The sequence below is a fragment of the Trachurus japonicus genome, chromosome 6 (assembly GCF_045865225.1).
Source record: "Trachurus japonicus isolate A0001 chromosome 6, Traja_1.0".
Taxonomy (NCBI): Eukaryota; Metazoa; Chordata; class Actinopteri; order Carangiformes; family Carangidae; genus Trachurus; species Trachurus japonicus.
In genome coordinates, this window is record NC_140912.1 from 21,026,884 (window position 1) to 21,051,805 (window position 24,922).

Consider the following 24,922-nt stretch of genomic DNA (forward strand, 5'->3'; position numbering starts at 1 on the left):
TAGCGTTTAACACAATGAGGGGTGAAGCTAATCAAAAAGGTGCAGGCTGAAGCTCATGCTTATTATGCTTACCCTTTTTACAAAGAAAAACATCTTAAACAAGGCAACTCTTAAAATACATGGTTTCAAACTAATTGACAATGACAATGAGCACATACAGTCAAAATATATCATGTCATACAGTCAAAATATATTATGTTTAATCATTTTTTTAATGATTTAAAATGTATAAAGTCGAAAATGGTATCTAAAACGTGACCATCATTTTTGTTCTAAAGTTTCAGTGGTAAATGTGTAATGAGACAAGAAGAGTGATTAAGTTTCATTTCTTTACAGTCTATGGTAAAAACAGAAGTGTGCGGTGTTTCCGGGCGGGGCGGACTGTGACGTAATTCCGTACGTTCCCGCGTATTGGCGCATGCGCCTCCATCGTCATTAGCAACTGAATCGGTGGAGGTGCTGAATGATGGCAGCTACAGCGGCGGCGGCGTGAGCAGACTGCGCACACTGGAGGACAGACCCTCGCTGTTTACGATATGACCCATTTCTTCAGGTGTCACGTTTGTTAAGTTGTGCCGTTTGCTCGGTCGTGTCCGGCCCGTCACCGTGTCCCTCTCTCTTTTTTCTTTTCTTTTTTCTTTTTTGACCAGCCTCCTTTTAACCGGAGAAATGCAGAGATTGAGGTTTTTGAAAAGTGGCTGGCAGTTGCTGAAGTCAAGCTGTGAAGGAGCAGCAAAACAAGTAAACACGTCGTCGCCCTCGGTCTCAAGAAATTACAGCCATGTAAGTGAACGCCTCATTCAAAGTGAAGAAATGACATGCACTTTTGGTTCTTTTAATAGCTCCATTATAAGGTGTTAGTACTTCTGTTATTACCATCTATAACTATCAACCGCTTCTCTCATAAATGACTTATCTACTAATAAAACGCCGGTGAGTGATTTATCCTCTGAGAACAAAGTCTCATCCCGTTCCCAGTGACGAGATCATGTCTGTCAATACTCTGTAGTACTGCTGCCACAAGTTAATGAACAACCTTGTGTTTTTGTGCTGCACATGCCACCGCTCTCTGGCTCAGCTCCCTCCTCAGACTCAGCACAACTCCTTCGGGCTCCTCTTTGACATCGATGGGGTGCTGGTGCGGGGCAGGACGCCCATCCCTGCAGCCAAGCAGTGCTTCAGGAACCTGGTGGACCGCAACGGGAAGTACAAAGTGCCTGTGGTGTTTGTGACAAACGCCGGTAATTGCATGAGGCAGACCAAAGCTGAACATCTGTCACATCTGCTGGAGGTGGAGGTAAACGGAGCATCTATTAAATCGCAGTTCCTGTACTCTGTTTGCTTTTTTAAAAATCTCATTTAACATGATATTGATCTCTTTTTTTTTTTGCTCTGTGCTCCCCTTCAACTCAGGTGTCTCCAGACCAGGTGATGCTGTCCCACAGTCCCTTGCGAATGTTCACCCAGTTCCACAAGATGTGTGTGCTGGTGTCGGGACAGGGTCCTGTGGAGGAAGTCGCTCACAAGTATCCTGTCGTCTTAAATCAGGGGACTCAGATTCCTGGACTCTGTCTGGGGCCTTAAAACTGTGCATGTTCTGTTTATTCAGTTCAAGAGTCCTACTTTGTTATCAGCATTTAATCTTTTCACCCTTTGTTCCCTTTACTTTGACTGAATGTTTGGATGTTACTTACTATTCTAAACCTTTTGAGACTCATACGCTGCATATTAAACGCACTAATTCATTCAGAATGTGAGGATTAATGACAATGAATTGCAATATTGCCAACAGAGGGTATCTATGACATTTTGCCAGACAGAAGAATCAACCCTGTGTTCGGTGGGCCATAACTCCTCCTCCCCTGTGTTTGTGTTTTTTCCTTTAACCTTTGAAACTCCAGTCTGGGCTTTCAGGATGTTGTGACTATAGATATGCTTAGAGACGGATATCCACTACTGGATGTTGTGGATCACAACAGAAGGCCCAAAGGCAGTGTAAGTATCACTCATGGAAGCCAATTTGTGTACAGGAACGTGTAGGTTAGACATCTAACCAGTTGTGTGTAATGTCTTACAGGTTCCACCCACCAAAGGCTTGCGGCCAATAGACGGTATGTTTTCCACACTCAGTTAACACAGTAGCTGTAAATATAACTCTTACTGATCCATAATAATTGGACTGTCTTTTATATCATTTTCTTATTTATTGGTTTGTTCCCACTTCCCACAGCTGTCATCTTATTTGGCGAGCCAATCAGATGGGAAACCAACCTCCAGCTTATTGTTGATGTGCTCTTAACGAATGGGAACCCAGACAATAACTGGAGCTCGATGCAATACCCCCACATCCCTGTCCTGGCCTGTAACATGGACCTGCTGTGGATGGCCGAGGCGAAGAATCCCAGGTACATTACATATGTCTCAAATATGTAGTACACACATTAGAGCATAATTTAAACCCTGACACATTGTTTAAAGTTTTGAATGACAATGCTGTTTTTATTTTTAATGTCTAATAGGTTTGGTCACGGTATGTTCCTGGTGTGTCTAGAGAGCCTGTACAAGAAGGTGACAGGCTATGAGCTGAAGTACGAGGCTCTGATTGGTAAACCCAGCGTGGTGACTTATAACTACGCTGAGCTGCTGATCAGACAACAGGCTGAGAAACTGGGCTGGACCACACCTGTGAAGAGACTCTATGCAATAGGGTGAGTGACTCGGTTTTAGCTTTTCACTTTTGACCCAAAGAATCATGTTGTGTTTTCTTTTTTTTTTTTCTAACACCATCAACTCATGTCCAATCAATCACAGCGATAACCCCATGGCTGACATATACGGCGCCAATCTCTACAACCGCTACCTCCAGGCCTCCCGCTCTACCAAGGCCCAGAAGCAGGCGAAGAGCGGCGGAGGAGGTGCAGATCCCTTGGCCGACGCTGTTGATGATGCACCTAAAATGACATCAGCAGAGCTCGGCGGAGCATCGAGCGTTTACGGGGCGGAGGAGGAACTCCCAGAGGGGTGCAGCTCCATCTTGGTGTGCACGGGGGTGTACAGCAGAGACCAGCAGGAGCTGCCCTCAGACACAACACAAACCGTCACAGAGCAACGCATCTTCCACGGCCACCGGGACTTCCGCTTCGACCCCAGCCTCACGCAGCCGTCCTTCATAGTGCAGGATGTGAAGGAGGCGGTGGAGCTGGTGTTTCAGCAGGAGGGCTGGCCTCTAGAGTAATACCAGCCTCCCAAAGTCTAGCTCCATCTCACGGCCTTCCAGTAAACAGCTCTTACACTTCGTAACCAGTTGTAGCAGAAACTTTTAAGAGCTGAAAGTCCCTGATTATCACAGGGGAGATGTAGCTGTTGCTCGGGCTAGATACAGATTTTTTATAAAGTGCCATAGAATCAGCTGCAAAAAGCAACAATATGCAGTTCTGACACCAAATATAGGAAAGCTACACTTAGAGAAGTTATAAGTCGGCCATGCATGGCAGTGTGTCACAGACTGTGGTATTTGTAGTGTTTTTTTATACTTGTCACAAACAACACAATTGTAACTGTTTCTATTAGCTCTCTCTCTTTTTGCCTTTGTAGAGAACAGTCTGCTGTCTTTTAAAAAACGCACATCTAAGTGTTGAGATTGTTTGCATTTTACTCCGACGTCCATCAAGGTACTATGGTTGCACAGATGGAGCTGAGGACAGTTCACACAGTTTGACCTAAAGCTGTATAATTGTCAGTTTGCTCCACAAAAATAGATTTATTGTTTTATCTGTGACAATACCACACATTGTCCAGATAAAGATGAATTTCATTCTTTGCACAACAGGCTACGTAAGTGGGTCATCTCTCCTTTCCAAAATACACACCCCCTGGCAGGTTTTAACTAGACCAGTTCTGCTCTTTGTTTTTACTGCTATCATATTTCAGCTTAATTTGTTTTAAGTTAGGGTGGATTTACAACCACTAATGCTGATGAAGTTGAGATGCCAGCTTTCGGTTTTTAGTACCTCATTTTGTTTAGCCTTAATCAAGCCTATGATGATTTAATTTTTTTTTTAAAACAGTGTTGTCTTGTTTTGTTGGTTGGTCAGAAATATATAGAGTACCGTGGTTTTCAAAGAAGATGAAAAGGTGCTTTTTTTCCGTCATCTGGTTAGAGATGTGAACAATTTTATGAATGGTTTAATGTGAATGTCTGTATTCAGAGACTTGTTTTGGGAGAAAATGTTTAAAGTTGTTGCAGCACCAGAGAAAATTTCGTACAGTGCTGGTTTGTAATATTTGTCACTGACAGGTGTAACAGTGTATGACTCTGAAGGTGACTTCAGTTGCAGGGTAAAACTCTGTTAATGTACTGCAAATACCATAATGGTATGAAAAGAACAATTAAAAAGGAAGAAACAGACACAAAAATTTGTCAAGTGAAAACATTTTGTTAGTGTGTACTTTGTACCTAGTTCTCCAGCAGAGGTGTGGTTTGTAACACTGGAGTCATTACCACATTCAACTGCACTTACAGTATATTACAAAATACGTCTCATAAGCAAATACCATTTAAAGCCTGCATTACACAGATTCTATATCTATAAATAATACAATGCAAAACATATTCAAAATCTATTGTACACAGACACTGCAACATATGTCATTTCTCAAAAAAATAATCTTATGCAAGTAGCCTCCCTTTCTTTGTGCAGGAGCTTTTCAAACACACACACACACACACGTACTGCCACCAATATTTTTTAAAACCAAGTCTTAATGGACACTGCTTCAGTCCGCTCAGCACCCACACTTTTTATCTGAGGACGCAGTACCATGCACAGGGTGGGAGCTGTTACTCAGCATGAACGGAGATGGGTCTTGAGAGGCCTCGTCTGTGATGGGCATGCCGTTCCGTGCCAGCAGCTCCCGGGCCATGAGGACGAAGGCCGCCTCTACGTTCTGGGCCTCCTTGGCCGAGGTTTCTAGAGCAGCAAGGACATTGTTGTTTTCTGCCAGCGTGCACGAGTCTTCGAACAGCACCTGCCTCTGAGCGTGGAGGTCTGACTTGTTCCCTGCAGCGATTAAACAAAACAGGAGGAAGTGGAATGAGATATTTAGTTCTCAGAGCTGAATAATCTGAAAAGAAAATGCCCAGCAGCGCTCAGATGACAACACAAATATCAAATAATCCATAAAGAACAATCAAACAAGGGCTGATAGTTAATTATCAATCAATGCAATTTGAATAATGTGTCTTATTTCTTCTTACCAATGAGTATCAGCACCACGCTGGCAGCTCCATACTGCTCCACCTCCCTGATCCAGTGGGGGACTGATTCAAACGTGCCGCGGCGTGTGATGTCATAGGCCACCATGGCCCCGTGGGCGCTGCGATAGTAGCTTTGAGTTATGGTGCGGAAACGCTCCTGTCCAGCTGTGTCCCACACCTGCATCTGTAAATAACACACAAAACACAATCAACACTATTTTACTTAAATGGCTACAAGATGTGGGTCGAGTAAGGAAATATACACATCTTACATTGTTTAGTCCTTTTTGAACAGCTTATGCCTTTAACACTCCAAACTAATTAGCATAACAAGACACACATGCTGTTAAGATAAAAAAAGAAAAGAAAAAAGAACACACCCAGAAAGCTAACACACAGATGTTATCATTTGACAGAAGCAGTCAGCCACTCCTCTCTCCTCTAGGGAAAAACACACTGATTAACTGAAACAGGCAGAGGGATTGTTTACTTTAAGACAAGAATAAGAACATATATCCCTGTTTTTGTCAATGTATTTCTATATTAAAAAAAAAAAAAATCATGCAAATCTCTTACCTTTACTCTCTTGCCATCGATGTCCAAGGTGCGAACGGTGAAATCGACCCCTATGGTGTTTTGTTGTTTCTCAATGAAAATGCCAGACTTGAAACTCTGGACCACACAGGTCTTCCCCACATCCGAGTCCCCAACCAAGATGATTTTAAAAAGAAAGTCGAAAGAGTCCTCAGTCTCTGGTTCAAACTGCATGGTGATGGGAAGAAAGTACACACAAATACACAAAACACTGAGGCTGAAACACTGGATACAAGACCTTTGTGCCTCAATGCAACAGACCTAGTTTCTTCCAAGTTGTGTCAATAATACCTGAGACTATTTACAGAAACAGCGGTCACATCCTTCTTAGAAAAAAAAAGGGGGGGGAAACTACCAGCTGGAGAATAATAGTCCATGTGGTTGTGGTAGAATAATGATCCACAGGTGAAACTTTTCCAGTCAGACATTTAAAAAAAATATAGTTGATATTATGAATAATCTTACTGGTAAATCCAGTTCTGTTCAGCAAACTCCAAAATCAACTTGGTTTTCCCATAGTAGAGGATTAAAATTCCTTTTCTCTTGAATAACAAGCAAAAGTCAGAATTCAAAAGCTTTGTTGCTTCATCCTTCACTTGTTTCCATGTCTAAATCACATTTTTACAATCTCATTCTTGAAGATTTAAGAACAACTATTGTCTGCACTTGTGCCCTTTAGACCGTCACTCCTTCTGCCCTCTGTGCCTCTCCCCGCCTCGCCTTCATTCAGAGACATTTTAAGACACGCCTCCTACCTGTCTTGGTAGGTGTGATCTCCAACTGCCAGCCCACCTGCACCACTGCATCTTGGGATAAGGATTTACTACTCTGTAATGGGACACAGTACCTGGAGGGGGCAGAAATAAAACTCAATGGCTTGAAACATCATTTATTGAAAGTGCTGTATATCAGCCCGACATAGGCAGGATTGAGACATTCTTCTCTTTATGATGAACTGGTTAAGACTAAGTATTTTTAATTCAAATTATGAGTACACTGACAGCTCATGAGCTTACTTTGAACAGAACCATAACTCCTTATGAAGACAGTTCTGCTTAAAAGGCTCAATGTGTAAACACCCCTGAGCAAACAGCTCAAACCGCTCCTACAGTTTAACTACTCCTGAGTCCTAGTGTAAACACCTGACTTCTTTGTCTTAACAGCCGTCCTTTGGACCCAGGAATGTTTTCTCGTGCATTTAAAAATGCCCTACATAATCAGTGTCCTCATTATGATCCCCCCTCACTGACTACTGTCAACTAACACATTCCACAGCCGTCAACAGAAAGGGGTTAACCAGAGACGAAGAGAGCCCAACACACAACATAGAAAAATACAATGGAAGGATTAAACATGGTTATTCTAGAATAAAGTGTAATTGAAATCATTTTACCTCAGGCTTCATTTATTGACATCAGAGAGAGATGCTAACACAGAATGAGCATACTGCTCTGAATCACCCTCTCTCTCTCTCCCTCTCTCCGTGTGTCTCTCTCCACCCCCTCACTTGTTTCTGTCGTCATCTCAGCCCACAGAAGAACAAGGCACAGCTGGACACAGAACAATGTGTGAGTGTGAGGGGCACTTGACCAAGCCGGGTCTATCTTTGGCTGTGACCACGATCCCCCTTCTTTCTGTTGTACTATACAGTTGTGTGCGGTTTGTGCCTCATCAAATGCAGAGAAACGTGGTTCTTGTTGACCACTCAGTGATGCAGCAAAGAAAATAGGGACAAGAGCAAAGAAGAAATGTAAATCTTTCTTTATCGTAAAAACAAACTGATTCAATTCATATAATAAACTCTAAACATCTGTATGTAAACATACTAAAACCTGAATATTTAGACATTAAATCGCAACTAGTGCATCATTACTAATTGCTCCAGTATTGAATCAAATATAATAATGAAAATGAATACATGTGGGAGCATGTCTTTAATTAGAGAGAGAGGCATATAGAGAGCAGAAATACTTCTGTGACTCATCAAAGTGTCTGTTCAAAGCCTGTGGTGGTTTGGATGAGTCGACATGAAATCATATTTGAGCTGGAACTGAGCCTCAGTCATGGACATCAGTCTGCTGTGTCATCTCTTCTGCACCAATTGTGCTGTTCTCATAGTGTTTCTGAGTCTAAACGCAGTGCTGGGGCTTTGCTGGCTCTTCCTCTGCTTCTGAGGTTTCTTGCCAGACGTCTTATTCACTGATGTTTCTGGAGGAGGGATGGGAATCGGTTTCCATGGGATCGGATTGTAGAAGCTGGGTGATGGGTAGGATTTGTCATAGGGACCTGGAACAAGTCAAAGCAATGCAATACTGAAACATAGGAAATATTAACAGCAAATGAACTGATGACCTACAATCACATTTATAGATTTCTAACCAATATATTTTCAGTAATAAGTTGATTTGCTTTCTATTCCTGAATGATAAATTTGTACAGAATAATACTCATAAATTTTATTTTATGTCAGTTAATCCAAAAATGACAAAGTATGGTTAATAATTTCTAAATAAGTGAAATGGCCTTACTTGTTGGGTAGCTGTGTGGTTTGGGACTTGCTCTGTCCTTTTCATTGGCTTTTGCCAGCCATTCCTTAAACTTCTCTTCTGCCCTCTTGCGTCGCTCCTTGTCCTGCTCCTCCTTCAGGGCAGCTTCCTCCTGTAAAGGGAAAAACAAGCTCTCAAAATCTGTCTGTTTTATCATTAACATTAGAAATGTTTCATAAAAAGAAATTAAGCATTAAAAGATCAACATTACCTTATCCCTCTTTTCTTTTTCGATTTTTTCTTGGTTCTTCTTCTGTAGCCAGTCTCTATATTTCTGCTGAGCTTTCTGTTCGATTTCCCTCTGTTTTTCCAAATGTCTCTGCATTTCCTGTTCCTCTTTGGATTGTTTTACAAGTTGCTCATGCTTCTCCTGGGATTGTAAGAAAACAAATTAGACAAATAACTGTAGACAGCTGTAGCATTACTGTGTGGTTACACTAAATAAATAAAAGATAGAGATTGTTCTGTACCTGTTGTCTTTTCATCCTAAGCCACTCTTGAATCTTATCTTCCATGACCATCCTTTTCCGTTCCTGCTCCCTTTCTTGTTGCCTTGTTTTGTCTTTTAGAAAGCGCTCCTAATTCATTCATTTATGGAAGAAAAAATTCTGGTCAGATATCGAGAGCATGTGCAGTAATAAAAAAAATCTTGTTATGACTAAAACAAAGGCAAATGAAGAGAAGAGGCTTGCCTCTTCTGCTTTCTTTTCCAATTTGAGTCGGTCCTCCTTGGCTTTGTTCACCAGCCACATTTCCCATGCACTCAGAGTAGGTGAGACTGCAGGGTGCACGGCTGCACTGCACATCTGCTTTGAACGTGTTTTGGGCAGCTCACAACTATAACATAACAGATGCACATTAATACACATAATATGTTCTACACTGCACGTATGGTCAATGAAAGTTATCTTCAGCTTTACCTGACCGGTGAAATGCCACGTCCGGAGTTGTAGCTTTGCTTGGGAGAAGTCTGCTCAGCTGGGATGGGCTCTAAGTCTTCATCACTGTCGAAACTGTCGTGGTAGATTGGAGAAAGCAGGGAAAACGTGTCTTCGTTGTCGGAGATCACGTCGTCATCTAAGCCCTTAGCAGGCTGCAGCTCTCTCCCCTGGCTGGTCTTCACCGGGGTCGAGCTGAAGCCCTCCGAAGCAGAGGTAGGACCTTTGGGCATCTTCCCTGTAGACATTACTAGCCGATGTCTGCAGCGAAACACACGATGTTCACACGCATTGGTACGTTTTTCCATTAGTTTTGAGTGACTTTTAGCTGTTTGAACTAAAGGAGATAAAGCTAAGCAACTTTACAACGAGAAACAACATACAAGCACAGCTAACAACAATGTCTGTCTCTCATGTTTACAGTTTGTTGTTATGGTTAGCAAAGAGTGGCTAACGTTAGCGTTCGTTAGCTAACATAGCTTTTTAGCTCTAAAGTGCTACGGACGTTTAGTGCTAAACACAACCTAAATTCACAATACGTGCACTGTTTCTTGCTTTTTTTAATGAAAATATACAATAGTAAGTAGTTTACCTTTGGGCGTTTATTTGAAGAAAAGTACCGCCGTGGTTCTCGTGTCTTTCTCTACTGTTGCAGCCAACTGATTTACTTCGTTTCCCATGATACACCACGCCTCCCCACCATGGATGTATTATATTAACGCTCCCCACGCTCAACTGGACGCTGCGTCTGTAACCATGGAGATGCTTTGTTTTTAATCTAATCCACATTCTTGTCTCTCCAGTCTCCATCATCTGCAGTTTTTAGTCAATGCAGCATGGAAACTCACAAAAATATGCAAAGCTTTAGTATCCTCCAGGTTGTTTTTTAATCTTTTCATTTTTATTTTGATCATATTTTGTCTTTTGTTTGTTTGTTTAGGCCTGCCTTCCTTTACACACTAAATGCTGTTTGTGGGTGGTTACAACAGGCTATCTATGCAAATTCTTTAAAATTATCAATTTGTTCTTAGTCATTTTGGTAATGTACCTATAGCCTTTTTGGGGAACACCAGACATTTCTGAATGACAACTGAGAGAGAAATTAACAACACTAGATAGATTAGTAAATATGTAGCCTACTCAGCTGTTCTGCTCAGCTCTGGCCTGGGCTTGTGCTTCAGGCAACCAGCTGTAACCACCTTCTGTAATAAAAGGCAATTGTTGTTTATCTAGCAGTGCTGACCCAGTTGGAGTTAACCTGCACATGCACTCACTCTCAGTCACTCACTTAACATTATCTGTCTAATTATCAGCAGGCGCGCCACGCTGCGCTTCTACACCGATGAACTTCTTTCACAAAGGGATGTGACATGTTGTGGGTGTTTGTCATAACCTGCACAACATTATTTTTTGTGGTGTTTTATCTAGGCCTAGGCTATTTGAATGCCACTTTGGTAACTTTGATTTTTTTTAGTTGTCATTTAAAATGAATTTAGTCATTGTATTGTTGGTTTAACAGATGTTTAAAATTGGGGTTTAAAAATCAGTGTAGCTACAGATAGTGTAGGCCTACAGCTAATTTTCAATCATTCTGTCATTAATGAAAAAAAACCGAACAACATCATGTCTGTCACTTGCTGGTAATTATAGAAATATTTCTGGGAGGCTCTCTAAATAGCTCCCATCCATCCTTCCTCCTGGATGCAATGTGTCAGATCCCTGTAAGGCGTCCACAGTTCTGAGTAAGATCATGACACAGCGGGATAATCAGCCGCCAGCACGTGCAGAATGCAGGTAGGTGTGTCTGATCCTACGTGTCTCCAATCCAGCTCCACACTCACACCCAAGTGAGGGATTCCAGCTTTTTCCCAGTGCTGGTCCCACCCTCAGTGGGCAGGAGTTCCCATTCAGAGCTCGGCATGGTCTAATACAGACTGCATCCAGCCACCTGAGCAGCCCAGTGGCCAGCTTACTGGCCAGGTGGAAAGGTGGAAGGAGACCTTCAGAGAATGGCAAAGGGGAGAAACCAGCTGCGACAAGACTCTCAGACCCCTCTTCTAGACCAGGGACCTCCTAGGAAGTCACGCAAGAAGCTCCAAGTTATCATCTGCGTGCTGCTGGTGGAGCTGTGTGAAAGATTTACTTTCTTTGGGATTGTGTGTAACATGATTCTCTTCTGCACTGTCAAGCTGGGCTACGACAACTACCTGGCTGCGACGGTCAACCTGTGCTTCGTAGGAGCCAGCACCCTGACACCTGTTCTGGTTGGGTGGTTTGCAGAAACCTGTCTAGGAAGGACCAAAGTGCTCTACCTGTGTGCTGTTCTTCATTTCTTCGGTAAGACAACAGGTTGGAGTGCGATGCGTGGTGTCTGTCGTCTGATGTGAACATTTTGGAATAGTATGGACATATGGGCAGAACATTTACTTTATATTGTTAAATCAGAATAAGGTTGAACACAAAGGGCAACTATAATGTCCTGTTGTTTTTATGTCTTTGCTCTTTTTCATGATAATACAGTCTCCAATTGTTCCACCTGTACCTAGATAAACTTTTACTGATGTCTCAGAATCTACTGGGTGCCTCTTCATTCTAGGTACAGCTATGTTGCCGGTTGTGGCATTTCCCTTTGAAGATTTCTACATCGACACTCATCACATGACGCACCACCTCGAACCCCAGGAGCAGCAGATCTTGTTCTACACCGGCCTCCTGGCTGCTGCGCTGGGCATTGGGGGCATCCGGGCCATCCTTTGCCCCATGGGAGCATACAACCTGCAGGGCTACAACCAGCACCAGCTCCTGTCCTTCTTCAACTGGTGGGTTGGTGTTGCCATTTCAGTGCAGTATTTCACAAAGTTACAATAACAAATCAATATGTTTTGGGAGAAAAAAAAAAAAAAGGATTATCCTTCCTGTTCGATTATGAGATTTTCTTCAGTGTATGTTATATATCCCACCACCACCCATTTTGGCAGATTTGATGGTGGTGTTTTAGGAAAATTTATCGAGTGTTCAAAATGATTGGTTCATCCAATGGAGAGAATGAACATACGCCAAATATCATAGTAGTAAAAGAAAAATCCGAAGAGTAGGAATGCTGCCGGGAACTAAGGACTTCTGTTGTTAAGATGGTGCTCTTTGGTACAGGGCTAGACGAGTGCAAAAACAGAGAGAGTACCAAGGCACTTTTATTGATGAAAAAATTAAAATGCCTTTATTAAGTTTATGGGCAGAACATGGTAAAAACAAGCACTTTGACATGTTTCAGCTGGGAACCTTCATCAAGAGCTGAGTGGTCTGCAGACAAGTCAAAGAACATGTGAGTCTGGTCACAGGTGTAGGCATTTGACGCAGATACAATTATTCTGTTATTTTTTGTTACCTATGTTGTTAATTATCCTCAGCTGGAGGGCTTTATACTGGACTGGTTGGTTATGAGGTCCTCTGCTGTCTTGTTCAGGTAATGACTCCCTTTGTCTGTATCTGCCATGGTGAAAGTGATGAGTCAAATGCGTACACTGTGACCAGACTCACATGTCTCGGAGTCAGACCACTCACTTCCTGTCGAAGGTTCCCAAAGTGCTTGTTTTTACCATGTTCTGCCCATAAACTTAATAAAGGCTTTTGATTTTTTCATTAAGATGAGTGTCTTGGTACTTTTTCTGTTTTTGCATATAGTACTTGTCCAAACCATCACAACCAGAGTATTAGACAGGCTGACCAATCAGCTGATACCAACATACTACAGTGTAAAACTACAATGTATTGCGTAGTTCTTTATTTGACCAATTTTCACCATGTAAGCATGAAATACTATATGGTTATTGAAATGAAGGAGTTATTGTAAGAATTGTTTTCATTACATTTAGGTTCTACTGGTTGGTGAACCTGAATTCCACTGTTGTATTTCTGGGTATTGCTTACATCCAGCAGTCTGTGGCCAAAAATCTAGGCTTTCTTATCCCTTTCACCTCTGTGCTGCTGGCTCTGATCGCCATACACATGATGCGCAACAAACTCACCTACAAACCCAAGAAAGGTAACAAAGACGAGATACAGAAACAGGTATTCAGAAACACAGCAGCGGCCAACACAATACTCCCTCTGGTGTTTCCATCGTAGGTGGATCCCTTCTGACCACGCTGGGAGTCTTCCTAAACTCTTTTAAGATGTGCTGCCTCCACTATCGGCACCTGAGTGGCGATGTGGCGTCTTGGCTGGACCGTGCCAAGGAGAACAACGGTGGCCGCTACAGTGAGACACACGTGGAGAACGTCAAAGTCCTGGCAAAGCTCTTCCCTCTTTACGGCCTTCAGCTGCTGTACAGAGCCTGCATCACACAGGTAGGTAGGTCACTGCATGTGGGCATATTAATCATGTTTATTTCCCTATTATGTGAATGTTAAAGATTGTGTCTTTCTCAGATTCCCTCAGGCTATTACATACAGACAATGAACTCCAACCTTCACCTGAATGGCGTATTGTTGCCCATCGGAGCTATGAATGTGATCAGCATCCTTCCTGTGCTGCTCTTGGCCCCGCTGATCGAGTTCATCACTACCTTCTACCTCTCGATGCAAAAAACCCCTTTGGCCCCTGCAAAAGTCATCAGTGAGTTACCCCCACACATCCACAACCCCTACTAAAGCACACTAAGTTTTATGTCTTCAGCTAAATATCTCTTTTGCTCTTCTACCTCTCTCATCCTTCCTCTGTTCCTCCTGTAATCACAACCTTCCCCCCTGGTCTACAGCCCCCTCTCTCATCATCATCCCACTCTGTCCATCCTCCCCCTCCAGCTCTGGGCCATGCATGTGCCGCTCTGTCAGTCCTGGTGGCAGGTTTGTCTGAGCTGCAGAGGAAGTCTTACCCTCTGGTGGAGCAGACTCTGTCAGGAAAGGTCCTTCAAGTGTCATCCATGCCGTGTTTTCAGCTGGCGCCCCAGTACATCCTGCTGGGTCTGGCAGAGGCTCTCGTCACCCCCGCATGTGAGTGAGACACTTAAACTGATACAAGAGTTCATGTCATGTCATCACAAATCAATAAAAGCATGGTAAGAGCCAAGGGTCATGGGGGAGTTGCGTTACGCTGTATGTCATAAATATATAGTTGAAAATGATGATGATGATGATGACATTTTTGCTGCCACTTCCTCTCTTGCAGGTTCCCTCATATCTTTCCAGTTGACCCCGAGTCACATCAGAGGCATCTCCCTGCACTTCCTCACTCTGTCCTATGGAGGGGGATGCTTCCTAGGGGCTCTTATCATTCAGTTGACATACTTTCTCTCTGGAGGTAAGAACAGATCAGCTGTTTTTTGACATTCACTCACCACTGGCGCAAATTTGACCACTATTTGATTACAGGTAACTTCTACCCAAGCATCCTGCATGGTGGAAATCTGGAGAGTTTCTTCTTCCTCTTGGCTGCACTCATGGCTATAAACACCCTTGTGTTTTGGAGTGTATCTTACAGGTATAGTATTATAACTTTCTTATTATGGTTATGTAATTAATCATAACATTTTACAAACATATCCTTTCTGTGGTTTGAAAAATGTTTATATTTTCTACCCCGATCTTACCCAGGTACATAGACCTGAGTGTACAGGGTAAAGCACTGACCATCAGCCCTCTGACTGAGAAGCTGCTGCATTACAAGGCCTGTCTGCGCTTCTACGACACTGTGGAGCGCTCCTACACAAACGCATCCATTGAATCTATTTTATGACACTGTGACCTCTTAGTGGCGCTGGCGCTGCATGTTAAAATCTACAGTGGGAAAATGTGTATTGAACTGTATGAATGAAATTCTGTGCATGGATGGAAATATTTTTGTTGCTTTTGAATTTGTAAAATTTCACATGTAATAAAGCACAAACATGTAAATAACAACACAACAGATCAAATAAACAATGAAAAAGCATAGAGTTTTATTTGAAGTCATTCTGCTTGATTGATTGACTTTCTTTGATCATTAAACACACAGAATAAGCACAGTGGTAGTAATAACAATCACCAAGAACTGAGACAAAATAATGCATATGGTCCTCCAACGTTCAAGAGACAACGAAACAATGAGAGCATGTCATAATGATGGAGCGGCACAGCCTACGTGTTCCAAGCTTTTGTGAAATGATAAATCTTTGAATGCGCCATGATGTGACTGAGTTGAAGCAAGAAGTAGAGAACAAAGAAATGTTTCAAACCATCAAAGCAATACAATAAAAAAAATGCAGATTTGATCAGTTGTGTATCATTTATGTATTTCATCAATCAAAAATAGTTACATATACGAGCACAGTTCTAAAAAATAAATTCACTGTAAACTTTCCTAGAGACTCAACCGGTATAAATGGTTCAAGTTTCAAGATCACTTTTACTCATTTGACTTGTACCTTCTGTGGTTTATTATCATTGCCATTGCTCTAAAATTAATAATTTGAAAACAAGTTCATGGTAAAAAAAACCTTTATTTTCGAACTTTTAAGCTCGATTCTTAAACAGCATCAAATGAGCTGTAGCCTATGTTGCTTTTTCTTTAGTATGTAAATGTCAGCCAACCAGTCACTGACTTACTCACTAATATAGTCTCCCATGTAGCATAAAATGTAAATGTACGGCTAGCCCTGAGTTTAATTTTGGTTTAATTTGTGGCTTAAATGTTGCATATTTTCAGTGTTGCACCTAAATCAACAGAGAAGCCGGGATAGAGAGGTTCAGTGAAGGTGGTCTGGGTCTGGTGCAACACCGTCAACTGGTCAGAGTCATGGACACTGAAGAAATTCAGCTTTCCTGCTCTGTGATCAAGGTACACACCCACTCTTCGGAAGCGAGCTGGAGGGATTTGGCCTTTGTGAAGATTATCGTGCCAAAATGTGCAGCCGGAAGGGGAGCAGGTTAATTTCCAGGACAGATCATTGTGACCAAAACAGCATTCTCTCCCTGAACCCTTTCTTTTAATCCCTCTGTACGACACAGCCACCTCAACTACGCCGCCATCCCACTCCACCTCCCAGTAGTGGTTGCCCTGTAGGCCCTCTCTGCCCAGAGCCTGGTAATAGTGAGTGAATCTGTCATGGTGATCAGGATGAGCCTGGTCCCTGTCACCCCATGATATCTCTCTGTTACTGTCAGATAAGCAAAGACACGCTGCTACTGTTTTAGGATCCACCTCCAGTTTTGAGTCTGCAAGGAAAGATGAAAAACTCAGTGAGCTGGCGAAGCACCAATATATTTGTACAAAATGAATTAACCTCATTCTTACTCTTGTATTTGGTCAAAAGCTCCGTTCTTGATTTGATTTCTTGCGGACTTGGTATGTTTAATGCTGGGTCTAAAACTAACAAAGAAAAAGAAAAACACAGCTCATCATCTTCATATTCATAATAATCACAGAGAAAAGACGAATGAACCCAAGCTAATTCTAAGGTTTAGAAATCAACACTGGTCGTACTTACCCATAATGCACTCAAAATGTTGTAATCTTTTCTTTTCTTTGTTGCACATATTCTTCAGTTCATCTGTCCGTGCAGTGACAAACTCTCCAAGTTTGTCAAGTTTTTTATGTGTGGGCAGAGAAGCAGGCAGGTTACCCAGAGCATGGAAACCCTGCACAAGGCCGACACATACAGAGTGGTAAACACCTTCAACAGTGTACTAGTAGGAGAGCTGTAGGAAGGTTCAGGAGTCAGTGACTCAAGCAGAAGTGTCAACTGATGGTTGATGCATCAAGAAAAGGAGCGATGAGTGGAACAAATGTGTAATGTATCGCATTATTTCATGTCACTTACTTTGTGTTTTACTTTCCAGTAGTTTGGAGAGGAAATAATCCAATCTACCACTACAGCACGTACATCGATGCATCCAGTGGATGGATAGATGGACAATGCAATTAAAACTGAATCAAACTGAACTGAATTAAATGTCACCAAATCTGAAGGAAACCTCATTGGTGATTTCATTTAAGCCTATGAATACTTGGTTAACAGAACATGTATGTTCTGTTTTCACAGACAATGACCTGTTGTTTACACGTGGTGGGGTGAGTGATGTGACTTTGACCTACTGTGTAGACAGAGGAACATTTTCCTCATGTAAAAATCAGAGTACTACAAAGCTGGTCCTCACCTTGAGGAACTGAATGGGATCTTCTGTCAGTGAGAGTTGCTCGAGTTCATCCTCTCTCCTCCTGAGGTCAGACACCTCTCGTTGCAGTTCGCTGAGGCAGCCGAGGGTCCAGTCCACCCCGGCTTTCTCCGCCTCTCCAACTTTCTCCCTCAACTCAGTGCGCTTCTTCTCCATGGAGTGGACGTAGAGACGGATGTGTTCTGCATGAATGCGCTCAAACTCATCACACGCCTCCCAGGCAGCATCCTTGTGGGGAAACACAGTTGTCCTTGTATGACATGTATAAGCCCTACATAACTTTATATTTCTTTAATTATTCAGTAATATGTGATGAACAAATGGATTATACTTTTTACTTTTTATTCACAGTTCTCAGAGGGAAGTGTGCTCTGAGCTTAGAGTGTCATCAGCAGGTTGCAACATAGACACAGACTGGAAGAGTCACAGTAGACGTCCTTTGGCCACATAACTTATTGACACGTGACATTTTTTGCTGTGGTATACCCACCACTGTTGTTAGCCTTTGTTTCAATAAATTGTTTGAGATGAAGAAATTACCATTCCATACTTTTACTTAAATGCTCTACTTTCTTGATATAATAACACTGTAGCATGAACCTTTTACATTTTCCATGAATTTCACCAGAAAATCTAATATCCCTAACTTTTTGTGAGTAGGCCCCTGTGCACAAGAACAGCAGTTCACCCCAACTGCAACTGATTATTTTAAAGGAAAGGAAATACATTGTTGAGTGAAATGAAAAGGATAATTGAGTTTGTGGGTGACACTCACCCTTATACAGTTTGCAGCATCTCTCAGGTTTCCCATTCTCCTCTGTGAACTCAGCACTCTGTCTGACATTTCCTGTTTAGTCGCCTTCAGTTGTCTCTGTTAAAACACAACAAACACTTTTCATGAGATCAGTGACAATAGAAACAAAACTAAACTAAACAAAGGACAGACAACAACTCCAGTAGCCTACCTCCACTGCCAACTTTTCTGCTTCAATTGCCACAGTGTCATGGCCCTTGTGTCCATCCATCACACACATCAGGCATATGAACATCTGGTCGGTGCGGCAGTGGATCTCCAGCAGCTTGTGGTGCCTGCTGCAGATGCTCTCCTGGATCCTGGCCGAGGCCGGGGTCAGGCTGTGTCTCCTCAGCGGCGGCACCGAGTAGTGAGGCCGCAGGTGAGTCTCACAGTAGGAGGCCAAACACACGCGGCAGAACATGCAAGCTTTCCTTTTCCTCCCCGTGCATACGTCACACGGCACGTCACCAGGTCCGGCACAGGTGTCACCTTCACCATCATCTTCATCATCATCATCATTGCTATCGGTCCTTTTGCCCCTTGCCCCCCTGTGCTGCTCCAGCAGGTCAGCCAGGAGCGTGTTCCTCTTCAGCACAGGCCTCGGGTAGAAAGTCTCCCTGCACTGGGGACAGCTGTACCTTTTCCCGCTGTGGTTGTTTTTGTCCCAGAAGGTGTTGATGCATCTACTACAGTAACTGTGTCCGCACGCGGTCGTCACGGGATCCTCCAGTAACTGTAAACAAACAGAGCAGTCTAACAGTTGTTGACTGTCAGCCATGTTGTTGTCGCGTCTCTCAACTCAACACTGACCGAGTTTTAGTTTCATTTTCCTCTGGAGGAGTGGCTTGTGTGCTGCACATTAACCGAGGCTCCACTTCCAGGGCCGCCGCAGTTTCAGGACCTCAGGCCAAGGACCACATAGTTCTAGGCATAGGAGGGGCGTTTCTACTTCTGGACACTCTACCAGTGGCGTGCACGGGGGGGGGGCGGTCGCCCCCCCTCGTGGCCCAATTGTTGAAAAACGCGTGCTAAAGTGCCCCCTGGGAGCCAAAACGCGTGTTAAAGTGCCCTCTTGGAAGCCAAAACACGTGCTAAAGTGCCCTCATGGGAGCCAAAATGTGTGCTAAAGTGCCCTCTAGGAGCCAAAACGTGTGCTAAAGTGCCCTCTAGGAGCCAAAACGCGTGCTTAAGTGCCCTCTAGGAGCCAAAACGTGTGCTAAAGTGAACCTCATGGCAGCCAAAACGTGTGCTAAAGTGCCCTCTAGGAGCCAAAACACATGCTTAAGTGCCCTCTAGGAGCCAAAACGTGTGCTAAAGTGCCCTCTTCAGTGGCGAGGACGCGCTATTATGTGCCCTTTTTTTTCCTTTTCGTCCCTGCCCTTCAAAAAGTCTGTGCACGCCACTGCTCTAACCCCCCACCCCCCAAACATTAACCTTTCATTTATCCCCAAATCCCAAACCATTGATGATTCAGATTTGCATACCATGCACAATGTTCTGGGTACACAGTTTTTGGCAACATCATGTTGTCATTGATGTGGACCAATTTCAGCCATTTCTGGGGGTGGGGGTGAGGGGATGTACTTTCATGACTGCAGTTTCAGGACCTGCTAGATAATTCACAAAGCTTGTGGCCCATTTAACAAACCCTTCTTCTTCCCGAAGGCACCTTTGGTTGCAGCATCATGAGTGGGATTCATACCGCCACCTCTCAAATCATATAGTGTCATTAGCCAGCTATCCAGCTGGATTTGTTGAGCCCTCAGCTTCACCATATTTTTTACTTTATATATGTTGCTTTGTCACATGACATGGCTTTCACAAATTAATGTTAAGTTAATGCAACCTTAAAATGTGGTTCTGTTATTCCTTAATGAATCTGAGGAAATGTTTTAGTTGTGTGCAAAAAGGTAAAAGTCTACTCTTGTGTTGATATGAGAACAAGGAAATCTGAAATGATATGCAGAGACATGGACTTCAACACACCTTTAATTGAAAAGGCTTTTAGAAAATTTAACAAAGGTTTCACAATTTTTAAAGTGCCTTAAACAGTTTTTTCTGCCCAACATCATACACCACTTGGAAAAAGATATGGTATCAACTTCTTCTGCACAACTAGTGGCCTGGACATATGGGAAAAGGCATTCAAATTGACAGAACGTGCATTAAAGCAACAAACCCCAGCAGCAGGAAATTTCACTGCAAGCAACCAAGCTAAGATGAAGGGTTAATAGTTAGTATAGTTAGTATACTATAGTAGTTAGCAGCAAACTAGTAATCACAACTGATCCTGACATGACTAACATTGTTTCTGTTCACTTTGATGTGAGGATCCTAACAGAGGCGCCTCTGCTGACCATGAAGCCAGGGTACAGAGGCTTGGAGAATGTGGTGTGAACTCTGTGAAGGAGAATCATTTCATCAGCATCCCACACGCTGTAGAAGGACAGGGTCCCGGCCTTATGGTTCAGATAAACTCCAACTGTAGAGGAGCAGTGGCCTGACACTGTAGTTTTGACTTGATTGTGCCAAAAAGTACAACCAGAAGTTGTAAGGGAAATACACCAGGACTGGTCTGTGTACCCAAAGCAACTCTCTTGCAGCCCCGACCCTTTGTAGCACACAGCGACTTCAACCCTGGGCCCTCTACATTCAACCTCCCAGTAGCAAACCCCAGACAGACCTTCAGTGCACAACACTTGGTCATATGTGGTAAATCTCTCTGGGTGATGTGGGTAATGCTGAGCTTTTTTAACCCAGGTTATCTTGCCGTTTCCCTCAGAAAGCAATAGGTTTTCAAACGCTGTGTTGGGATCCAAACTGGGATGGCAGGAATCTGAAATGAAGGTAAGAAATGTTCATTCACTGTGGCTAGTGCAGTAGAGACTAGTGTTAATACCAAAAGACAGTGACCACTTACACAGAAGGAACTCTTGCCTTGTCTTTGGATCAGGATCAGCTTGAAACAGAAAACAAAATGATCATACACCATCAATCACATAAACATAAATTGTTTGAATAATGCTATTTTCTTACTTTGAATGGTTAGGTCTGCAATAGCGGCTACAATGGGTTTCATTTTGTCTGTCAAATCAGAAATGCCCTTTGTCACAAAGTCAAAAGATGCGTGCAGGTGGATGTTGCGGTCTGATGACACAGCAGATTCTGGATGGTCGAAAATGGACTGGCAGCTCTGCAAACATAAGAACAACATGAACTGTAGTTTCCCAACCACCATATTATCTTGTCCAAAGATCTATTTTGTGTTTGTGTACTTGAATGAAATGAATGTTATCATCTGTTTGGGACAGCTGCTTCAGTTTATCTTCGTCCATCCTCAGCTTCATGATATCCTTCTCCAGCTGATCCACGAGCGCCTCGGCTCGGCTCATTGCAGCCTTTTCTTGAACACTGATGGTCTCCTTCACAGCACGTCGGCTTTTATCTGCCATCTGGACTAAATCAGCAAAGGCTTTCTCATTCTGATCGGCTGCTGCGTCTGCAGTGTGCTGACAGTATGAGACATGTTGTTACTGCACTGCACTGCACTGTAAAAATGTTTTGAAAGCAGGACAGTCAAGAAAAAGTAGGAAAACAAATCACCTTCAGTGCTTTCATTTTGTGTTTCAGTTGTTGGAGTTGTTTCTCTTTTTCTTGCATTCCCTGTTGGTATCTTTGTTTCTTCTTTCCAAACTGTCTCTGAAAATAAAATTGCATTGTTTTGCATTTGAATTTGATTCTGGAGCAATATAAATAAACATTTTCAAGCACAAACTAGAACCAAAAATAAATGCCCTTACTTGTCTTTCTTTCCTCTCTGCTGCAGCCGAGATGGTGTCATGACCTTTGTGGTCATCCATTGCGCAAAGTAGACAAATGCACTGGCCATCAGTACGACAGTAGATCTCAATCAGCTTGTCATGCTTGGAGCAGATCCTCTCTTGTATGGAGGAACAGACTTCCACCAGCTTGTGTCTTTTGAAAGCAGCAGACTCATAGTGAGGTTGTAAATGAGTGGCACAATAGGAGGCCAGACACACCAGGCAAGACTTGACAGCTTTCAGCTTCTTCTGGGTGCAGAAATCACACTCCACATCTCCTGTAGCCACTTCATCCCCAACAGCAGAGGGGTGGGTGGGCATTTTCCCCATCAAGTCAGCCAGCACGGTGTTCTTGTTCAGGACAGGTCTCGGTTTGAAAGTCTGTCTACACTGGGGACAGGTGTAGACCCCACGTTGGTCCTCCGTGTCCCAGTAGGCATTCACGCAGTCCATACAGTAGCTGTGGCCACATTGAAGGGTCGCAGGGCTCTTTAGTGCATCCAAACATATGGAGCATGACAGCGGACCTCGTGCCCAGCCTTCTGCCATCTTCACCAAATAACACTACACGACTAACTTTCGTTTTCTGTGAAAGCTGGGGTAGGAGGAGTGGCATCTCTTACTGTGTTAACGTTCATGGAGCCAAATAAAACTCACACAACTTACCCGACACCACATTTTTAAATGCACAGAGAGCGTGTGCCACCCCCTAAAATTATTTTGTGTAACGCTGCGTCACAATTAAACTTTTAAAAGGGACAGTCAGGAATCAAGAGGACGATTTGCCTCACGAGATTTGAGCAGAACGCGAGATTTCTTGGGTAACCATGGAGACGACGGCGGTGGTCGGTATGTTTGCTGTGAGGAAGAAGAGGAGGAGAGTCGGTCGGTGGTGTGTGTGTGTGTGTGTGTGTTTCCTGTGGGGATGTTTGTGATTTTACACGATGGACCTTCCGGAGACGCTCAGAAGACGTTTAGAAGATTTCTCCCGGAATGTGTTATTTGACCAGAGTCGGACTGGACCTTTCTCCAAGGAGAATAACACATTTTTACCACAGGGTGAGTAAGTTAACGTTACAGTTCAGCTCAACGAGCAGCTAACGTTATGGACGAGTTAGCTTTCATGTTTATGTTGCTAACCAGCGACAGGGTCGACCGTACGAGGCTCTAAAACGTAGCTTTGCGGCAGCTGTTGCTTAAATCCAGCTATTTATGTGTTGCTCTGTGGTTTGTTTGTTTTCAGACAAGCGGGTTTTGTCAAGTCTCCACCTCCAGATGTCTCTGTACTTTAACATGTGGTTCTTCCCCTTGTGGTGGATCAGTGAAATTGTAATGCTGCACCTCAAGGTAAGGCTAAATGTGTCACAGGAGGTTTGGTTATGTGAAATACTGCTGGACAATGTAAAAAAAAACAAAAAAAAACGAGTTATTTGGATAAGTAGATAATTAATTTACTCACATTAGGTCAGGACAGACTTGCAATACAGGGCTGATCCTATGGTAAAAGGTAGTACAAGTAAAACTCTACAAATAGAGCAGGATGTATAATATATAATAATGCACTTATGCATATGCACATTATGCCACCGTCCTTACAATATTACATTAATTAAAATTCAGTTCATTCAACTGCATTGTTGTGACTGTGTGTGATCTCTTCCAGTATCCCGCCTTGCCAGACTACTACAAGTTCATCCTCGTGACTGTCCTCATCGTGATGACTCTGATTGAGGCCATTAGACTTTATCTCGGTTACACTGGGAACCTGCAAGAAAAGGTTGGGCATCACACATATAACAATATAGTGTGATATATTTGATGTAGAAACACACACACACACACACACACACACACACACACACACACACACACACACACACACACACACACACACACAAAACAAGAGGTCATTAATTCCAGTGACTACAAAACCATCATGCCATGCTTTTTTTGTGTGTGGAAGGTCCCAGAGTTGGCTGGATTTTGGCTCTTGAGCATCCTGCTGCAGTTTCCACTGATCCTGTTCCAGCTCTTTAATGAAGCCATTCTCATACAGCCCCTGGAGAGAGGGGTTCACATAGTCCTTGCTATATTCATACTTACACAGGTATTTTTTTTTTTTTTTTTTTACATTCCTCCTAAATACTGACTGGTGTAGTTCGTAGTGCATGTATTAACATTTTGGTGGACTACATTACACTTTCAATATTTGGTGATCATTAAAGATTTAATCTAACCCTAACCTTTTAAAAAAAATAATGTTTCTTTCCCTGAATGACCCAGGCTCTCTCTGGTTTTGTGGCTCTACGTGACATGGTCAGACACACCCAAACCCAGTTTCATCTCAGACAGTTTGACTGAACCTGGACCCGAACCCACACCAGAACATATCCTTACCTGATATTCTTACCCAGTGTCTTACCAAGTGTCAGATGCCAACAACAAACAGTTTGTGTCACTTTTTATGTTGAGTGTAGGACATGGCTGCCCTCAACTTATTATTAAAGAGAAAAATGTTTGACCATATTTATTTTTGTATTTTCGGACATGATATTTCATGGGATTGTATTGTTGTTTTTATAGAGTTGCAATAAATTACATTTATATAACAGAGCCCTTGTGTCATTTATCAGGCATCTTATGTACTGCATCTTGGACTGTGGTGGTGTACTCTGAACAGTTTTATCATCCATAAATCTTGTCCTTACCAATATCAAAACTAAGGAGAAAACACATTAGGACTGTGACTGAAAATATAACTGATTATAAAAAATGAGTTTTGAATGACTTCATATTACGTTTATTAAAAGAGAATAATAA

General features: G+C 42.8%; 7 protein-coding genes across 9 annotated transcripts; 3 read left to right on the forward strand and 4 right to left on the reverse strand.

Moving 5' to 3' along the window:
- Positions 1 to 458: 458 nt before the first annotated feature.
- Positions 459 to 4,055, forward strand: hdhd5 (haloacid dehalogenase like hydrolase domain containing 5). 2 transcript variants are annotated; one of them, XM_085779724.1, is made up of 9 exons: positions 459 to 553; positions 651 to 783; positions 1,079 to 1,297; positions 1,414 to 1,526; positions 1,902 to 1,995; positions 2,078 to 2,111; positions 2,231 to 2,405; positions 2,520 to 2,708; positions 2,812 to 4,055. In XM_085779724.1, exons 1-9 carry the CDS (start codon positions 537 to 539, stop codon positions 3,233 to 3,235), a joined length of 1,398 nt encoding a protein of 465 aa, XP_085635850.1. In that variant the 5' UTR covers positions 459 to 536; the 3' UTR covers positions 3,236 to 4,055. The 2 variants fall into 2 exon arrangements, with proteins under 2 accessions (XP_085635850.1, XP_085635849.1); XM_085779723.1 differs by having other exon boundaries at positions 459 to 489.
- Positions 4,005 to 7,459, reverse strand: rab19 (RAB19, member RAS oncogene family). The gene is made up of 5 exons (XM_085779725.1): positions 7,245 to 7,459; positions 6,607 to 6,698; positions 5,834 to 6,019; positions 5,258 to 5,441; positions 4,005 to 5,060 (listed from the first exon to the last, which is right to left on the reverse strand). Exons 2-5 carry the CDS (start codon positions 6,655 to 6,657, stop codon positions 4,786 to 4,788), a joined length of 696 nt encoding a protein of 231 aa, XP_085635851.1. The 5' UTR covers positions 6,658 to 6,698; positions 7,245 to 7,459; the 3' UTR covers positions 4,005 to 4,785.
- Positions 7,460 to 7,597: 138 nt separating this feature from the next.
- On the reverse strand, positions 7,598 to 10,029 carry ccdc34 (coiled-coil domain containing 34). Its single transcript, XM_085779727.1, has 7 exons — positions 9,928 to 10,029; positions 9,318 to 9,596; positions 9,090 to 9,234; positions 8,868 to 8,975; positions 8,609 to 8,767; positions 8,380 to 8,509; positions 7,598 to 8,137 (listed from the first exon to the last, which is right to left on the reverse strand). The coding sequence occupies exons 2-7, from the start codon at positions 9,581 to 9,583 to the stop codon at positions 7,935 to 7,937; spliced, it is 1,011 nt and encodes a 336-aa protein (XP_085635853.1). The 5' UTR covers positions 9,584 to 9,596; positions 9,928 to 10,029; the 3' UTR covers positions 7,598 to 7,934.
- On the forward strand, positions 9,511 to 15,247 carry slc15a5 (solute carrier family 15 member 5). Of its 2 annotated transcripts, XM_085779722.1 has the most exons (10): positions 9,511 to 9,629; positions 11,525 to 11,672; positions 11,932 to 12,154; positions 13,208 to 13,377; positions 13,461 to 13,681; positions 13,763 to 13,949; positions 14,138 to 14,326; positions 14,502 to 14,633; positions 14,705 to 14,813; positions 14,927 to 15,247. In XM_085779722.1, exons 3-10 carry the CDS (start codon positions 11,940 to 11,942, stop codon positions 15,066 to 15,068), a joined length of 1,365 nt encoding a protein of 454 aa, XP_085635848.1. In that variant the 5' UTR covers positions 9,511 to 9,629; positions 11,525 to 11,672; positions 11,932 to 11,939; the 3' UTR covers positions 15,069 to 15,247. The 2 variants fall into 2 exon arrangements, with proteins under 2 accessions (XP_085635848.1, XP_085635847.1); XM_085779721.1 differs by lacking the exon at positions 9,511 to 9,629 and having other exon boundaries at positions 11,029 to 11,672.
- LOC146986095 (E3 ubiquitin/ISG15 ligase TRIM25-like) lies at positions 15,247 to 19,062 on the reverse strand. Its single transcript, XM_085779720.1, has 6 exons — positions 18,451 to 19,062; positions 18,261 to 18,356; positions 17,468 to 17,713; positions 16,798 to 16,948; positions 16,605 to 16,679; positions 15,247 to 16,525 (listed from the first exon to the last, which is right to left on the reverse strand). Exons 1-6 carry the CDS (start codon positions 19,057 to 19,059, stop codon positions 15,996 to 15,998), a joined length of 1,707 nt encoding a protein of 568 aa, XP_085635846.1. The 5' UTR covers positions 19,060 to 19,062; the 3' UTR covers positions 15,247 to 15,995.
- Positions 19,063 to 20,252: 1,190 nt separating this feature from the next.
- On the reverse strand, positions 20,253 to 22,826 carry LOC146986096 (E3 ubiquitin/ISG15 ligase TRIM25-like). Its single transcript, XM_085779728.1, has 6 exons — positions 22,082 to 22,826; positions 21,885 to 21,980; positions 21,557 to 21,790; positions 21,318 to 21,474; positions 21,202 to 21,240; positions 20,253 to 21,117 (listed from the first exon to the last, which is right to left on the reverse strand). The coding sequence occupies exons 1-6, from the start codon at positions 22,649 to 22,651 to the stop codon at positions 20,597 to 20,599; spliced, it is 1,617 nt and encodes a 538-aa protein (XP_085635854.1). The 5' UTR covers positions 22,652 to 22,826; the 3' UTR covers positions 20,253 to 20,596.
- A 149-nt stretch (positions 22,827 to 22,975) lies between these two features.
- On the forward strand, positions 22,976 to 24,716 carry tmem17 (transmembrane protein 17). Its single transcript, XM_085779731.1, has 5 exons — positions 22,976 to 23,161; positions 23,346 to 23,449; positions 23,766 to 23,879; positions 24,066 to 24,209; positions 24,386 to 24,716. The coding sequence occupies exons 1-5, from the start codon at positions 23,047 to 23,049 to the stop codon at positions 24,461 to 24,463; spliced, it is 555 nt and encodes a 184-aa protein (XP_085635857.1). The 5' UTR covers positions 22,976 to 23,046; the 3' UTR covers positions 24,464 to 24,716.
- The last annotated feature ends 206 nt before the right edge of the window (positions 24,717 to 24,922 follow it).

Excerpts from the sequence above, each read along its gene's own strand:
- hdhd5 (XM_085779723.1), top strand. The coding sequence starts at position 464 with ATGATGGCAGCTACAGCGGCGGCGGC. Across the intron at positions 784-1,078 it reads TCTCAAGAAATTACAGCCAT|CTCCCTCCTCAGACTCAGCA; the intron begins GTAAGTGAACGC and ends TCTCTGGCTCAG. Across the intron at positions 1,996-2,077 it reads ACAGAAGGCCCAAAGGCAGT|GTTCCACCCACCAAAGGCTT; the intron begins GTAAGTATCACT and ends AATGTCTTACAG.
- rab19 (XM_085779725.1), bottom strand. The coding sequence starts at position 6,657 with ATGCAGTGGTGCAGGTGGGCTGGCAGTTGGAGATCACACCTACCAAGA. Across the intron at positions 6,020-6,606 it reads GATCACACCTACCAAGACAG|TTTGAACCAGAGACTGAGGA; the intron begins GTAGGAGGCGTG and ends ATCACCATGCAG. Across the intron at positions 5,442-5,833 it reads TCGATGGCAAGAGAGTAAAG|ATGCAGGTGTGGGACACAGC; the intron begins GTAAGAGATTTG and ends TGTTATTTACAG.
- ccdc34 (XM_085779727.1), bottom strand. The coding sequence starts at position 9,583 with ATGTCTACAGGGAAGATGCCCAAAGGTCCTACCTCTGCTTCGGAGGGC. Across the intron at positions 9,235-9,317 it reads CGTGGCATTTCACCGGTCAG|TTGTGAGCTGCCCAAAACAC; the intron begins GTAAAGCTGAAG and ends GTTATGTTATAG. Across the intron at positions 8,768-8,867 it reads TTAGGATGAAAAGACAACAG|GAGAAGCATGAGCAACTTGT; the intron begins GTACAGAACAAT and ends TTACAATCCCAG.
- slc15a5 (XM_085779721.1), top strand. The coding sequence starts at position 11,345 with ATGGCAAAGGGGAGAAACCAGCTGCGACAAGACTCTCAGACCCCTCTT. Across the intron at positions 12,155-13,207 it reads CTCCTGTCCTTCTTCAACTG|GTTCTACTGGTTGGTGAACC; the intron begins GTGGGTTGGTGT and ends CATTACATTTAG. Across the intron at positions 14,327-14,501 it reads GGCTCTCGTCACCCCCGCAT|GTTCCCTCATATCTTTCCAG; the intron begins GTGAGTGAGACA and ends CCTCTCTTGCAG.
- LOC146986095 (XM_085779720.1), bottom strand. The coding sequence starts at position 19,059 with ATGGCTGACAGTCAACAACTGTTAGACTGCTCTGTTTGTTTACAGTTA. Across the intron at positions 17,714-18,260 it reads ATGCTGCAAACTGTATAAGG|GATGCTGCCTGGGAGGCGTG; the intron begins GTGAGTGTCACC and ends TTTCCCCACAAG. Across the intron at positions 16,680-16,797 it reads ACATTTTGAGTGCATTATGG|TTTTAGACCCAGCATTAAAC; the intron begins GTAAGTACGACC and ends TTTCTTTGTTAG.
- LOC146986096 (XM_085779728.1), bottom strand. The coding sequence starts at position 22,651 with ATGGCAGAAGGCTGGGCACGAGGTCCGCTGTCATGCTCCATATGTTTG. Across the intron at positions 21,981-22,081 it reads CAGAGAGGAAAGAAAGACAA|AGACAGTTTGGAAAGAAGAA; the intron begins GTAAGGGCATTT and ends TTTTATTTTCAG. Across the intron at positions 21,118-21,201 it reads AAGGCAAGAGTTCCTTCTGT|ATTCCTGCCATCCCAGTTTG; the intron begins GTAAGTGGTCAC and ends CCTTCATTTCAG.
- tmem17 (XM_085779731.1), top strand. The coding sequence starts at position 23,047 with ATGGACCTTCCGGAGACGCTCAGAAGACGTTTAGAAGATTTCTCCCGG. Across the intron at positions 23,450-23,765 it reads TTGTAATGCTGCACCTCAAG|TATCCCGCCTTGCCAGACTA; the intron begins GTAAGGCTAAAT and ends GATCTCTTCCAG. Across the intron at positions 24,210-24,385 it reads CTATATTCATACTTACACAG|GCTCTCTCTGGTTTTGTGGC; the intron begins GTATTTTTTTTT and ends TGAATGACCCAG.